This window comes from Oreochromis niloticus, linkage group LG13, assembly GCF_001858045.2.
Source record: "Oreochromis niloticus isolate F11D_XX linkage group LG13, O_niloticus_UMD_NMBU, whole genome shotgun sequence".
In the NCBI taxonomy this organism is placed as follows: Eukaryota; Metazoa; Chordata; class Actinopteri; order Cichliformes; family Cichlidae; genus Oreochromis; species Oreochromis niloticus.
Window position 1 is genome coordinate 12,882,556 of NC_031978.2, and position 15,931 is coordinate 12,898,486.

Here is a 15,931-nt window from a genome sequence, read left to right on the forward strand (position 1 = left end):
ACTTGGTCTACATTAAATACACCTGGCACTCCCACATTGCATTTAATACCCTCGATTGCATCATTTTAAGAGATGGCAGTAAAATAGATGGTTAGAAGGTTTGTGATATTGCTTACCAGACTTCAGAGTGCCTGCGTTTGTAATGGCAAATGGGCTTTATAATAAAGCTTGGCTCAAGTTGGCTCTTATTTTAATAGATTCAGTCACATAAAGTTGAAACTCATGTATTTGTCATGAGCCTAAGTTAATATTTTTGAACCAAGATGCAACGCCTGTGCATTCTATCAGGAAGGTAAATGGTAAAGTCTGCATCAACACAAATGTGTTGATTACTTTAAAACCAGTGTTTGTACCAGTCATTAACACAACTGTCCAAACAAGCAAAACCAAACAAAAAACCCCCAAAACATTTGCAACACAAGTGTCTGACAATCTTTGTTTCGTTAGACTTAGACTATGCAGAATTCAGTATTAATCCAAATACCATTTATCATCTTGTCTTGTGTAATTCATGTGACGATACACTGAAGAACACATTGCTTGCGTCACGATGCAAACATGTCTTCTTCCCTGTTCAGGTGATGGATAAGTACGGTGACTTTTATGGCTGCGAGAAGATAAGTGAACTCCTAGGTCTGGACAAGGCTACTTTAGACCTTAGTTCTGAAACAAAAACAAAGAAGAGGCTCAAGAGAGACGCTGCCTGGAGTGCTCTGTGAGTAGAGTTTGCAATTGTGCATTCTTAAAAAGATTCATGGGAAACATCTGAGGTCTAATGTGTCATTTATTTTGCTCTGCGTGCAATTTCAGACAAAATTATTTAGTATCGTTATTTATGGAACTGCTATAGAGAGGTTTAATGCATGCAAGAACACAATCTCATTTTCTATATTGTATATGCATTTTAATAAATACAAATAATTCTTCCCTGACAGGCCTCCATAATATGGATTAGGTAGGCAGCTGTACACAAAGAAACTTGCAGTGATCGCAATAATGTAGCTACTTATCTGGAGGATAGCTAGTATACAGGCTGTCTGGGAATGACATAAAAAAAAAATGTAAATAATGAAATCAATACAGCCCATTTTCTAATGCATTTTACTGTGGAAGTGAATTGGACTACAAAATGGGTCCCTGGTGAAATACATTAACAGTCTGGGTTTATTTACTGTTATGTTTGGCTCTTGTGTGGGCCTTGTTAGTAAAATAACATTTCAGGCAAATGATTATTAATAGCCCGTGCCATTTTTAATAATGGTTCTGCGAACATTGTGTACGTGTGTGTGTGTGTGTGTGTGTGTGTGTGTGTGTGTGTGTAGGTGTGTAGGTCTGTGTGTGTGTGTGTTATGTAACAGGTAAAAAAGGTCCTAGAACATTATGCCGTACTTGAGGAAGAACATAATATTCTAAGAAAAAGCCCCATAACTGAGACTGTGTTTTTAAAAATATAAAAACACAGTAGGTGAAGGCTCTGATGTAAATGACTAACATTTTGACCTTGTTTAATTGTTCTTGTTATTATCTATCAATTATTTTTTATGAATTAATCATATCATTTTTTTTTTTCCCAGATGCAACTCCATTGACATGAAGTATCAGGTGTGGAAACTAGGTGTAGTTTTCACTGACAATGTAAGTTGGATTGCATCTAATAGTTTATGACTTTTGCTCAGTTTGGTTATAAGCCAAAGCAAAGGTGTTACATCCTGCAATTTATGTTAACCATTTGGTTAATGTTACCAGGCAGTGGTTGTAAAACGTATCCGATATTTTATGGCCTGTTCCTCTTTAGTTAATCTGTCATTCTACCGTGCTACGATTTTGTTTGATAAAAATGGGCGTACAGCAGAGGAGGAGATGGTAATATCCTTTTTATTCGGCTTATCTAAAATACACATTTGTCTCTTTATCTGTCCTTGTAATCTATATTGGCTGTGTTTCTTATGTTTGGTTGTGCTCGTGTGTGTGCTTACAGTCCTTCTTGTACTTGGCATGGTACATGACCATGTCGTTTCTGGGACATTATAACAACTTCTTCTTTGCTGCCCACCTTTTGGATATCGCTATGGGTTTTAAGACGCTTCGTACCATCCTCTCCTCTGTCACACATAATGGCAAACAGGTGTGTGTTTGTGCATTTGCATATCTGCGTGTATCTGTCCTTAATTCTCTCTCCATCTGTTTCCATGTGTGTTCATGGGTGCAGCTACAATGCATGCGATGTTTGCTTTCACCTTGTGAGGTTATATTGAGAATTTTCAAAGAAGTAGTGTATTAAAGCCCATCTGCCTCTCTGTCATTTTCTAATTATGTGTGTGTGCTTGTCAGTTGGTCCTTACTGTGGGCCTCTTGGCTGTTGTGGTGTACCTCTACACTGTTGTAGCCTTCAACTTCTTCAGAAAGTTCTACAACAAAAGTGATGACAAGGACATCCAAGACATGAAGTGCAATGACATGCTTACTGTGAGTTTAATGTGCATATTGACACACACTCTCCCTCCACATATATCTGCCTCTTATCACCGTCGCTATCTTTTTGTGCTTATCTTTGTAACGCAAACACAGCCACCCACCTCCTTTTCTACCTGCACACTGAGAGAGGTAGAGGAAGGTTCTGACAGGGATCCCCATTGTTCAAATGAAAACAGCCTCATGTCTTATTCCATCACCTTTTTTTTTTCTTTCTATAAAATGATGGACACTTTGAGAGAAAACAGCCCCCGAAGCCTCAGCATAGCCCTTTGTTTGGCCACTCAAAATATTAACACCCCACTGCCTGCTCTATTCTAATATGGACTCCACTGTCACTCACATATGCAGGCGGATGGGCAGCGATAGCATTTGAATGAAACCCTGTTAATATAGGAGTGCGGAATATTACGGTAAACCCTCACTCTCACTCACTGTGCTGTTGTATCAATCTCTCTACAGTCATTGCCATACCATTTTAAAGACGAGTACAATGAAAGCGTATGAATCCAAAGCAGAAGACTTGTATGGAAAAATCTTTCATATTTTGATTTTGTTCAAATTCCTTGTGGAAAATATTGTCCTTGGCAGTTAAAAGCACAGTGTAGCCCTTGGTAGACAACGTGAATGTTAATTTGTCTTGCCTTATACTCCTCGAAGGGGAACAAATGTCTGAGAATATTGATGGGAAACAAAACTTACACTATTGTTTAAAAATGTAGAAGTGCTGGCAGTTTAATATTTTTTCTCCCCAATAGCAACAAACATGAAGAGAGCGATGAAAATGCAGAGAATAAATTTGTTATTGAGCTTCAATATTAACAATCATTATCCTTGGATTTTGGTAAAACAATTTTTCTAATATTTTTTAAAGTATTCTTCAATACGTCACATCACTACCAAAGACAGCCTGTTAAAGGGAGGAATAAATTGAGGGAGACGTGCTCTGATCCTCATATAGAATTCTACCAAGACTGATTATTTCTTTATTTTTAGTGTTACATGTTCCACATGTATGTGGGAGTGCGTGCAGGCGGTGGAATTGGTGATGAGATCGAGGATCCTGCTGGAGATGAGTTTGAGGTGGAACGGATTGTCTTTGATATTACGTTTTTCTTCTTTGTCATTGTCATCCTCCTGGCCATTATCCAGGGTGAGACACACACACACAAACACACACGGTGAATTTGTTTTGCAACTTAAATTCAACTGGAAATAAAGAATTTATCATGCATCAAAATATACTGAAAAATGTCATGTTCTTGCTTTTAGGGTTGATAATTGATGCCTTTGGAGAGCTTCGTGACCAACAGGAACAGGTGAAGGAGGATATGGAGGTGAGATTTGACACTTTCTGTCTCACACATTCACAGTATATTTCTATTGATGATAGCTGTTATTTATAAAACACATCTTATGTTATTATTATACGGATTATACCGCAGTATGCACCACCATTTCTTTTGTTTCCATATTTTGAGCAAAATTGATTTCCAAAAATACATAATCCAGCCTTGTGAGATATAAATGTCCTATAAAAGCTTAATATTGTCCTCTGCACCATGTTTATGTAGCAGCAGCTTCTGTGGCTAACTAAGTTTGATACCAGGGTTTGGTACTATGAAGCGAGGTCAACATACCTAGAGTGTCTTTCTTTTACCTGGATTCACTTACCTTAACATCAGCAATCAGGATAAGTGGTCACACAAAGCTGGTTATTAACTCAGGTTTCCTCTCTTTGTGGCACTGGCAGCATCTCAAAAACATGGATGGATAAGTATCCTGGCAGCAGAGTTGCTGGTTTTTGAAAAGGAGGATAAAGCAATAATATGGAAAAAATATAAAGAGGTTAAGCAAATAATACTGACGAAACCTTGTAGAGCTTTTGCAGACAAAGCAGTGTGTGTGACAGGAAAAGTGCTGTACAGTTGTTTAGTATTAGAAGTGCTGCATGAATGTGTGTATGCTTTTGGTGCTTTGGACAGGAAGACTGTAAAAGATCTAGTATATTAACAAAGTCTAGCCTATTTAAAGCCAGAAAGGAAAGTAGGAAAAATGCCAACTGTGTAAGTTGACAGACTTTTCAGTTTAATAGCTCTACAATTAGGACAAGTAATCTAGTATTTAATAAAGTTTTTGTTTTACTTTCTGTTCTTTCAGCTGCATCCTTTAATGGTGTGAGAATAAAGAATAAATATAAAAACAGAATTCAAATGTAGACTTTGACATAAGGTTTAAAATATGACCGATTTGTATTTTTTAAGCATATAGAACAATAAAGTTCTTTCAAAATGATTTGCAGTCAAGAGGAAAAAATCAAGGAAAAAGTTCTACAAGGAATAATCTGTATTGATCATTGATTTAACACAACAGCTTCAGATGTTTATGAAAAACTTTAGACCCTCCATTTGTACATAGAAGTCTGAGAGATGTTCAAGGATCCATCAGGCCTCAAATCAGTTCTTTTTCTGAAGAACTGATTGGTCAGTAGGTGGTGAATCAGTATTTCATAGTACAGAAAACTCAGGTTAATCCTGAAGTTACCCTAAGATGAAATCCTGTTTTATAGTACAGACCTCAGCTGTAACTTAAGTATGTGTGAGCAAACAAACTGCACACATACACACATACAATTACATAAATGAAGTACATTCAGTTGTGGGTGCTTGTTTCACAGGAAACAAACGTACCATTAGCACTAATGAGAGTGTACCATTATCTCTTTCTCTTGGATGATTAGTGACTTGTCAGCACAGAAACCCTAGTCTGACAAAAACAAATGGTTGTTTTTAAAAAAATAAATAATAAAGTGTTCATAAAATATGCATTTGTTGACAGATTTTTCAGTCTTGTTTCTCTCATGTTTGCATGCTCATGTGCCCATACGTAGAAGCTAGAAGGAGTAGAAAAACAAATGGAAATGCGTTGTTTGTTAATTAAAGAAAAGTTATCTATTAGGGTTGTTTTGCTGAACCCAGTGAACCAGGGGGCCAGGCTAAAACCCTCACTGGTATATCTCTAAAGGCTTTAACAAACCGTGAGAATCAGAACCTAAAAAAGACATAAAGTTAGAAAGACAGTCTGACACTAGAAGGAGGCAAAAAAGCCCAAAGGTGCAGGAGAGGCAGCCAAGTAATCGAAAACTAGACCTTTGATTACCAGACTGAGGAAACAGGGTAGTACACTTAGTAGCTCACCAGTTTTGTCAGACTGTCTGAAAAGAGTACTCGTATAGTTGTTGTTGTCATTAACATTTAAGTCAGCATCTGCCATTCCACATTCACAGAGAAAACAATAACAACATAAAATATAGTAAGAGCTGTGGTTCAGTTGACTGCAAAACATATTCAGAAGGAATTCAAGCAAAAATAAAATATTTTACAGATTGCTGAAGGCTGAATAGAACAGATGCAAGCTGGGGCTGTGAAATTGTTAAAAATAGCGATACATTGTGTTAATTCGGTATAAGCTTGTGACAGTTTTTCCGACATCTTCGTCTAATATGTTGTTTCTCTTTCTGCGGTATATGTTCTATTTGTCATTGTGTCACAAAATATAAAACAGTGCCACAGATTTTACACCTGCTTTTCCAGATGTTGTATTATACGGGCATTAAGCTCTACTGCTCTCAGCAATGATAAATCAGGTTGAGCTTCATTCCACCATTATTTGCCATAAATAGAAATGACCTAAAATGCATTAAACCCAAAACACATATTCCGTTATTGCTTCTTTTTTGTCACTGTCACGGCACAAACAGGTTGTTTGGTTTTCCCAAAGCTTCTTTTTTTTTCAAAACAATTTGTCTCTGAGACATTCAAACCCCAAAACAAGCCAAAAATTGGTCCATCCTGAAGATCTGGTCCCCTGACACAAATGAAACGATACAGTGTACGCATTTAAGTAACAAGAGGACTGTCATTATATATCAAGGAAGCCACTGGATTAGCAGATGGCAGATCACAGAAGACCTTACTCATCAGGCCAGGACTCTGCTGTCTGTTTACATCTACTGACTAGTAGTGTTGGGCGATATGGAAAAAATATTTATCACGATATGAATTGTTTTATATCACGATAACGATATATATCACGATATACCACCTGACCTGTGGTCATCTGAAAAGTATGCAGTCTGTAAACAGCGAGTGGAGAGGGTGCAGTCTTTGTTTTGAGTTACCGTAAAGCATGCCGCAAATCCGGGTGCACGTAAAGCAGCACCATGTTGCAAAACCACAAGACGGAGTTTCTTTGTGAAAAATATCATTTTTTTTATACTTTATTTTCTCTTGCATAAAGTTAAGAGTATGTATAGTGAGAAGACAACACTAATATATTTGCCACAGGCTATTTAACTCTTTAAGACCTACCATGAGACCAAGACCGCCAGAGCTTATCTTTACATTTTACATGCTGTAGTGCCATTTGTGGGAGCATTTCAAGTTGCTATACATCAATACAACCGTTATAGCCCAAATTTTAATAATTTGTATGCATTAAGTCCATAGTAACTACATAAATTGCAAAAAAGTGCAATAAACTACAAAAAAATTTAAAATCATTTTTGTTTTGTTTTTTACAAATATTTCTAGTTAGAGAAATTTAAGAGGCTTATCCCTCAAAACTGTAAATACAAGAAAGTTGCACAAAATAGTTTCCAACCACGAGAAATTTATTTTGAGTGTCTTCATAGTTTTATTTTTGAGATACACTAATTTTTATATACTACAGGAAAAATGAAAATAAATATTATAATGTAAATTTGCAAAAAAACAGCATGTGCATCAAAATAAACTATTTCCAACAGTGTAATTTGACTTCTAAGCATCCCAGAAACGATACAGAAAAGCATAAAGTCAAACATGACTTTTAAAAACACTAACATAGGCTTTGAAAGTAAAAAACATTGTCCGCGAAAATGACGTCACTTCCGGTTTCGGACAGGTAATGGCGGACATGCGATAGTTCGCGCTGATTTATATTCCAAGTAGGAAGTGTTAGGAACAGCTGATCGGATCGGCAAAGCTTGTTTCTGGAATATTATGTTTTTGTTGCTGCAAGTCTGGAATATTATGTTTTTGTTGCTGGAAGTGCTTTTTATGCAATTTTTGCAAAGCTATATGTGGAAGAAAACCGTGACCTAGGGCAAGCTAATGGAATAAGATGTAAGTACAACTCCTACGGTTTCATATGCAAAACAAATTATTGCGCTACCTTATGTGGTTCCAGTTCTACAGGGATTTAAAAATAATAAACGGAGCGTGCCTGCTCCGACCGGTTGTAAGGGGTTAATGATATATTTTATGTAATAATTTATAAAATTAGGGTTAGAAACGATAGAACACAAATGGCACGATAGAAACATTTCTATCATCTTTTCTATCATCATATCGCCCAGCACTACTGACTAGTGACTGCTTTTTCAGTTACAAGGATGTACACATCCTGGACAGGGAGGAACACTGGTTTGAGTGGGGAGTCAAGGAGGGCATTTATGTGAAAACCCTAAGACTACATCTTTTTATGCTTCGATTGCAACCATTCCCCAACTCTTTGTGTATTCAGCCGCTAATCAGTGGTCATGACATCATGAAACTAAACTCATGGCTCATTTGAGTTTTAATCGTTATACGGCAGTCTTCTTTACAAGGCTGGGAAAGCTATGGTCAGATGATCAGAATCAACTCTCAGAATCCCCGAAGTGTTGCACAGTAGCTTATAAAAGGAATATTAGGTTTCTGTCCTTACCAGTATTTTCCTTATGTGGGTGTCCTCTCAGTGCATTTGTTTAAGAAAAAAAAAAAGGTGTCAGATTGTTGTGATAGCAGGCTAAATACCACATTTGAATCACAGAGCACTAAAACAACAGGCTTTCTAATTTAGTCTGGGGAACATCATGTTTGTCCAAATCTGTTTCATGAACCATTACATTTTACTTTCTCTTCCTGCAGACGAAATGTTTTATATGTGGAATAGGAAGTGAATACTTTGATACAGTTCCTCATGGCTTTGAGACTCACACGCTTCAGGAGCACAACCTGGCCAACTATCTGTGAGTTCATTAAAGCACTGTTTTTAAGCCTGGTTTTGCTATAATCTCGACCTAATTTTAGAAATACTAAAACTAAGTTCTTATGGATTGGTCATGTTTTCATTTGTAAGTTTTATGCATGCTTTGTCACCACCAAACCGTTATAAAATACAAACATTATAAATCAAATTAAAACACTTGGCTGTGTATCTGTATGTCTCCATAAATCATTGCTGTAAGTTCATCCCCTTTCTCAAGATTCGCTTTCAAGTATAAAACTTTGTTTACCACAGCTTGCAATTCAGATTCAAACCATTGTCTTTAAGTTCTATTTTTCACTTACACTCAATGGTCACTTTGTTAGGTATACCTGTTCAACTGCTTGTTAATGCAAATATCTAATCAGCCAATCACAACTCAGCAACTCAGTGAATTTAGGTATGTAGACATGGTCACAATGACTTGCTGAAGGTAAAACGGCGCATCATAATGGAGAAGAAAGATGATTTTCAGTAAATGACTTTCTGGTTCAGCCGTTAGAGCCAGGCTGGCCTGGCTTTTCCACACAACCACTCAGATGGCATGATCAGAATCTGGCATTAACAGCATCAGATATGTAGACATCCTACCTGGTAACAATGGATCAGGGTGGTATGAGCAATATTTTCTTGGCACAATTTTGGCCCCTTAGTATCATCTGAACATAATTTAAACATCACAGTCTATTTGAGTGTTGTTGACCACAGCCATCCCTTTATAACCACAGTGTACATTTTCTGATGGCTGCTTGGAACAAGTTCATGCACCATGTCACACATTTCAAATAAATCAGACAGATTTCTTTACTGTACTCACTATAGCTCCACAGTCACTATATCTCCATAAGAGCACCATTGAGATGTGGTGGAAGAGGAGATTTGGATTACTAATGTACAGCTGAAAAATCTGCAGCAACAGATTGGACCATGGACTGCGCCTTGTTGAATTCATGCCATGAAAAAGGCAAAAGGGGGTTCAACCTGGTGCTAGCAAAATATACCTAATAAAGTGTCTCTGTGCTTTGTTAATGATTTCATTGTGGTATGTGTAAAGAAACAATACACCTCCTAAACTAAAAATACATGCATTTGACCAAACTCTGTATTCACCAAGAACAGTTTATCTGTATATTATAAGAAAACTACTATGTAAAGCTAATTTTATTACATTAGGAAAGCCATAGTCATTTACATAGACAGACTGCTAATCGAAATGCTCAAGAGTACCACAATAAGTACAATAGGCTGAAACGCTAATAAAAATAAGAAAATGTGTGTAATAGAAGGTATTAAAGGCAGAAAACAATAACCCCACTCAAGCTTATTAAGTTGTCATGGTTGGAAAGTGATTATCATTTTGTCTTTTTCACTGCTTTTCAGCGTAACATGAGGAACCTTTTCTGCTAGAAGTAAAAATGGTTACTTTGAAGGTGTCATTGCATTGTACATTGTTGCCATGTCAATAATTGCCTGTGGCAAGCGCTTTTGAGACTGATTAGTATGGATCTAGCAGAATGTGTTTGCACCCCCTGATTGATGGACTCTTCTTTGCTCATGAATATGTATGTACAGTCGTGCCTCATTTGACATTTTTGGCTCACCTGATAAAGGTCTACAGGCTGTAGCATCATTACTCATAATTTAATAAACCAAAGGATCATTAGATTTCATTATTTCTTGCTTGTCAATCATCAAATAATTGCAAGTATTAAAGGTAATTTTTAACCTGATTGTCAGGTTGATATTGCTGGTTATATTTTTGCATTTGAAATCCAATTTAAATCCATAATCATCATAATCTTACTACTTGACTACTACATGAACAGTTTCTTAATTTAAGATTTCACACAACCAAATGAAATCACTGGTGGTTTGAAAGATTTGAAACTTGTTGCATAATTCCCCCTTCTGTGTCTTTGCAGATTTTTTCTGATGTACCTTATTAACAAGGATGAGACAGAACACACGGGGCAGGTATAATTGTCTTCTTTTTATAGCATGATCAAGCCAAAAAACTAGATGTGCACTTTTAAATTTCCTAAACAATTACACTATTTTGACAAGATCAAATCCCAAAGTATAGCTTTCCAAAAATACTCCCTTCGTGTCTCAGTGACCTGTTATTTCACACATTTACCATGATAATGACAGAGCTGTGATATAACCTTTTCAGCTAGGACAGAATATGCATTCACACTGTCTCTCAAAAGCCTTGTCACTCCTGGCACACATATTTTATAATAATATACATGCCAGATATTGCCATTATGAATACATCGCCCCTTAAGCACAAAACATTGTGCAATTAGTGCTGTACATTTAACAAAATGAATGTTAGATTTCAAATAGGCAAGTACTTGATTCATTTTCTGATCTTTTTGTCGTAACACTATACATTACCTGTTACACAAAGGAGATACAGGTTTTAAAAAGGCAAATATTCCACTTTCATGGCACAAATGCTCACATTCAAAGAAAACTACATTGATTTAATCCACCTGAAACATTTTGAACTTGGGGCATTTCAAATCAAATGGGTTCTGGGACTTATTCCTAGATATACTAGGTTTATTCTTTCAGCATATTGTTCTTCTCAGATATAGCTTGCAAGGGGAGCTGCTTGGTGGAAAATAATTTTTTCTCGTAGGCTATGTCCTCTAAGAGCTGTCACTATTGATTAGAAATCCTGGCACATGCGCAGTCTTGAAGATTTTCTTTTACCACCCTTGTTTTCCACACTGACCCCCTTAGCACCATCTCTACAGTGTATACCATGCACATGACTTTCAGCCTTGCTCAGATTTTCTTCATCTACTAAAGAAGGTCAGTGGAAACTTCTTGCTCCCAATGGCCATTGTAGTAAACTCATCAAAGGTAAAGAAGATTTCTTTCCTGAAATGTGCAATGGACAATTGTCACCTCCCACCAGCTGGGTGAGTCAGTGGGATCTCGTGTCATAGGTTAACACAGACTAACATGCTTAAGTACAGACATCCAGCTCCACCCTTGATGTATGAGCATGGAGAGCTCCTGGAAAAGCAGGCTATTTTCTGAATCCTTCAGTGCAAGGAAAACAAGGAGATTCTCTTCTAATATTTTCTAGTACCCAAGAAGACATTAAAAAAAGTGATCAATTTTAGACTTGTCTCTGCACATAACGAAATAACCACTCCAGAATGCAAGTAGTGCATCCTATAGTTTTGTTCACATTGACAGACCTTAGAGAAGCAACAACACTCATGTGTTTTGATTTTACCATAAAAGACAAAGTTTCTTCTTGTTACCTATTCAATCATTTTCCTGAGTGTGCACATGAACTTAGCCACCATGAAATCAAAGCTTTCCCCAGCCAGGGTGAAAGTACTTAGAGTGGAGAAACTAGTAGTTATTCTGGTGGCCCCAGAATGTGAAAACATGGTTCTTAATCATGATGCAGCTGCTGGTAGAGGAGCTGTGGCAGTTCTTCTGGCATAAAGATGAAGTGTTGCAGCTGGACCGTACAATCCTCCATTCCCCAGTGATAACTAAGGGTTATGCATGGCCCCTGAACGGGAATGCCTGGTCCCCCAATCCCCTTGTGGTATGTACTATTTAAGGAGCAGAAGCTCCTACTACAGCCTGTTGTACAGTTGAACAGGCTACATTTCAGTCCCAGTACATGGAAAAATCCCTAATAACCCTACCTCATGCCCTCTCTCTCATTGAGTCATAAACACTTCAAAGAGAGGGTTTGTTTTTTCCACATCCTTTGTTTTGGGGTTTTTAGATATGAGTCAGGTGACTCAAACCTGTCAGGTCTCCATGGATTACTGACATGCACATTATTGAGGCAGTAAGTGAGGAAATTAATCTTTGTTGCTTTATTGACAGCAATCTATAGATTTATCTGATAAATTAATAAAGTGGGGTTTTTTTTAGTTTTTTTTTTTTTTTTTTAGTTAATTCAATTGCAGTTTTCTTGATTCCCACCTTGGCTTTAGCTATAACATATCTTTAGGCCCATCTAAATCCATCTATTCATTAAAAACCCAGGTGTTAAATGATCTAGTAAAACTCCCATTGGAGCCGATAGCTGAAATGTCTCTTAAGGTAATTTCTCTAAAGATGGCGCTCCTCCTCCCCTGACTTCTGCAAAAAAAAAAAAAAAAAAATGTTCCTCAATTTCACCATCTTGCGCTACTAACAAGGAAGATGGAAGTGTGCCTACTTTACATCCACGGGCACAAAGGCAGAAGAACATGTTGAGGAATTCCCCCAACTAAGGTGATAAACCCAACAGTGACAGCTCTTACTGTACATGGCTATGTCTGTACTCATAGATGGAGCATGTATCTATTTCTCTGGCATGGTACAAGCAAACATAAAAGAAATGGAGCCTGCTAACTTCATTTTATTTTTCTAATTAGCTCATTGTCAAAGAATGTGTTCATGATGAAATTAATGACTTTTTGATAAATTGCTACTCTGTTGACCTTGCCAGGAATCTTATGTGTGGAAAATGTACCAGGAGCGTTGCTGGGAATTCTTTCCTGTGGGAGACTGTTTCCGTAAGCAATATGAGGATCAACTGGTATGAAATAACCTGAGAGGTCTAAAGCCTCCCTAGTGTCACAAGACAAAATCCGTCTTGATTTATGCCTTTGGAGTTGCTAATTTGCCTTGAGTTCTGTGTGTGTTTCTAGTGTATTGATATTAGATCGCAGCGTTCTTTTTTTTTTTTTCTCTTTAAACACAAGTATTTCTAAATTACTAAATTAATTGGAACCAAAAGAATGAGAACCACTTGTTTATGTTCTCATACAACATTAGTGTGTGATGTATGTATTGGCAGTCCTGTGGGAGGAAGCTATTCATTTGAGTGGTTAAGACTACAGCAGCATCTGTAGTAATGTGGCTTTTTACTGTTTCATAAATCATTATCTGTCACAGTCAAAGCTGGCAATCGAAATTCAGTTGGAGGCATTTTTTTCTTGCTGGATGTGTGTCGTGTTTTCTGAATAAATTGATTTGTTTTTCTAATCAGAGCCTCCCATTCCTTCCTCCTGTGACATCCATATAAACACTCTCCCTCTGGCATTTGCTCTTTTTTTACTCTCCTCTGTTTCTTGTGGCTCTCTTGTCTTGTCTGCTGTGCTCATCTCTCCAGGATCCTTACCCTCCGGTCTTTGCTGTTCCCCCCTCCTGCGTTCCTTCTGCTCCCCTGCAATTCCTCGTATCGAGCTCTTTCCCACCATCATTGTCAGCTGTGGTATAGCACGCTAGCAGATCTCTCGCTATTCAGGTCAAAACAATGTTTCTGACACCTGTCTCTGATGGCTGAAAAGTCCTGAGGGAGTTCGTGGGTATAACTCAATGACTAAAAAAGTGTGCTGAGTTGTGTTAAATTGTTACATCATGCTGAGGTTAACAACAGGATGACAGGAGTTGGAGTGCCACCTACAGATATTGTCCTCATTATGCAAAGGTCACACTGAGTCGAACAGATGTACCGCTGATATGGTTTCAGGTTGTTTTTGAGCCATGACCATGGCACAGTATTGTTCAAATATTGTGAAAAAGGTGGGAAACTGATGCTGTTTATGTCAAAAAATATTACCAAGTACCCAATTTATAATTTAATTCATTAATTAATTTTAATTTGTTAAAAACGAACAACAGTTGCAAATGGTTTCTTTTCTAAACACATATACATTTTTCCGTCTCTAAGAAATTTTAAGCTTAACATTTACACACTCAGGCCCCAATGCATTGAGGACAACTTACGGTTCAGTATCTTGCTCAATGATACTTTAAAATGTAACTTGGAAGAGCCAGGGATTAAAGCAAAGGGATGAATGTGAGGGGAAACAGGAAAGTTCAACATGCAACAACTGTGACAGAATGTCCATGTAACTGTAGATATATAGAAATGACTCAAGTGTGAGTTGTAGTCTGGCCATGTAGTGGATGCTGTGGGGCTCTCTGTGCACAAATACATCAGTCAGATGTATAAAAAAAAAGACAATTGCATTAATTTTGTTCAAATTATTAACATAATCTCATCAATCAAAAGACTGATGAGTTTATGCCATGGAAGACCAGCGTCCGTCCATCCACGTTTCACAAGAATTGCTGCTGTAAATCAGAATTCTCATTCAAACTTGCATGCAGTGTTGTAAAGGTTGCTTTTTAGTTTTATGGATTCTTTTCACAGCACAACCTTTATGTGCACAACGTGAATATCCCGGTGCTGGCCAATTCTGCGTCACGCTCTATTTTCATGCTTTTTTTTTTTATAGCCATGGTTACTGCTGACCATGTAGTTGTAATATTCCTGAACTGAAACACTTTCATTTTTTGGTAGATATGATCATTTTGTCCTGGATATGATTGTTTGACTTCTCAATAAATTACAAATGTCATTAGTTTGTACAGTGCAGCCAACCGATGGTATCAGAACTTGTCACTTTCTTTCTTTACCTCACACATTACAGTAATCTGTGAATTGTGATGGATCGTGAGCTGCTATGTCTGTTATTGATGTTCTGATGATTACTTTGTAACAGATTCTATGGACCACCATTGAACATCATACCACAACTGGCTGTGACTGGTGATGTTATGTATTAAACAATGCTTACTGCTTACAAGAATCTGCTCAAAACTGTAATTTGGTGCTTCTCGATGGCGTGTTGTAATGTTTGACAAATACGTGATAGAAACAGAAGATCTGATTTTGAAGAAGAGTGAACTGTACAGGGTAAGAATTCTAATCTTGAATTCATCAAGCAGCTGATAACGTGTTGGTATTTTAAATATAAAGAAATGTGACATGTTCGTTAGGTTTGTTCTTTTGGAAATCCTGGCTGTCTGAATCCATATGTTTGATTCAGACACATCCATGGTGTAAATGCCCCCCAAGATATGTCTTCTAGCAACAGACGCAAACACCATATTGACATTTTAACAAGGTGAGGGGGGTCTTTAAGATCATGTCACTTCTTCTACACTACAGGAAGACTGAACTTATTCAATCTGTTGCCACATTAGCCAAAGACCAGAGGTCGAGGAATGTGGAAAAAACCTCTAATCAAAAGCTTATTTAATTTGGAAAGATACCCTCTTCTAGTGAGTATAAAAATCAATCATGCCGTCTAAACACCAAACCCACAGACATCCAACTCCTCTTTCACGCCACAGATTTGCAGGAGACATGAGGTCCAATTTCATAAGAAACCTTCCAACACTTGATTTACTAGTACACCGTGTACTTGAAGGAGGGAGTCTGATTCCACCAAAACAACGCAGATTAAACATACTGTTTATTGTATAATTGCCACATCTCCCTGATTAAAAGATATTGTGGATAAGATGGATGTTTTTTTGGAGCGGCCAAGCTTCCCCTTCTAGT

General features: G+C 37.3%; 1 protein-coding gene across 6 annotated transcripts in view; it reads left to right on the top strand.

The window, feature by feature from the left end:
• The window catches only part of ryr2b (ryanodine receptor 2b (cardiac)), an 84,791-nt gene extending 69,618 nt beyond the window's left edge, over window positions 1–15,173 (top strand). For 2 of the 6 annotated variants that reach the window (XM_013271750.3, XM_019366887.2), the window contains exons 96-105: window positions 579–715; window positions 1,575–1,635; window positions 1,979–2,125; window positions 2,332–2,466; window positions 3,469–3,625; window positions 3,745–3,809; window positions 8,424–8,524; window positions 10,464–10,515; window positions 13,022–13,111; window positions 13,688–15,173. In XM_013271750.3, the coding sequence (XP_013127204.1) occupies window positions 579–715; window positions 1,575–1,635; window positions 1,979–2,125; window positions 2,332–2,466; window positions 3,469–3,625; window positions 3,745–3,809; window positions 8,424–8,524; window positions 10,464–10,515; window positions 13,022–13,111; window positions 13,688–13,795 (1,053 nt within the window). In that variant the 3' untranslated portion in view covers window positions 13,796–15,173. Of the gene's footprint in view, window positions 1–578; window positions 716–1,574; window positions 1,636–1,795; window positions 1,864–1,978; window positions 2,126–2,331; window positions 2,467–3,468; window positions 3,626–3,744; window positions 3,810–8,423; window positions 8,525–10,463; window positions 10,516–13,021; window positions 13,561–13,687 lie in introns of those variants that run through there. The other 4 variants (XR_003213509.1, XM_019366890.2, XM_019366891.2 and 1 more) reach the window with 4 other exon arrangements.
• The last annotated feature ends 758 nt before the right edge of the window (window positions 15,174–15,931 follow it).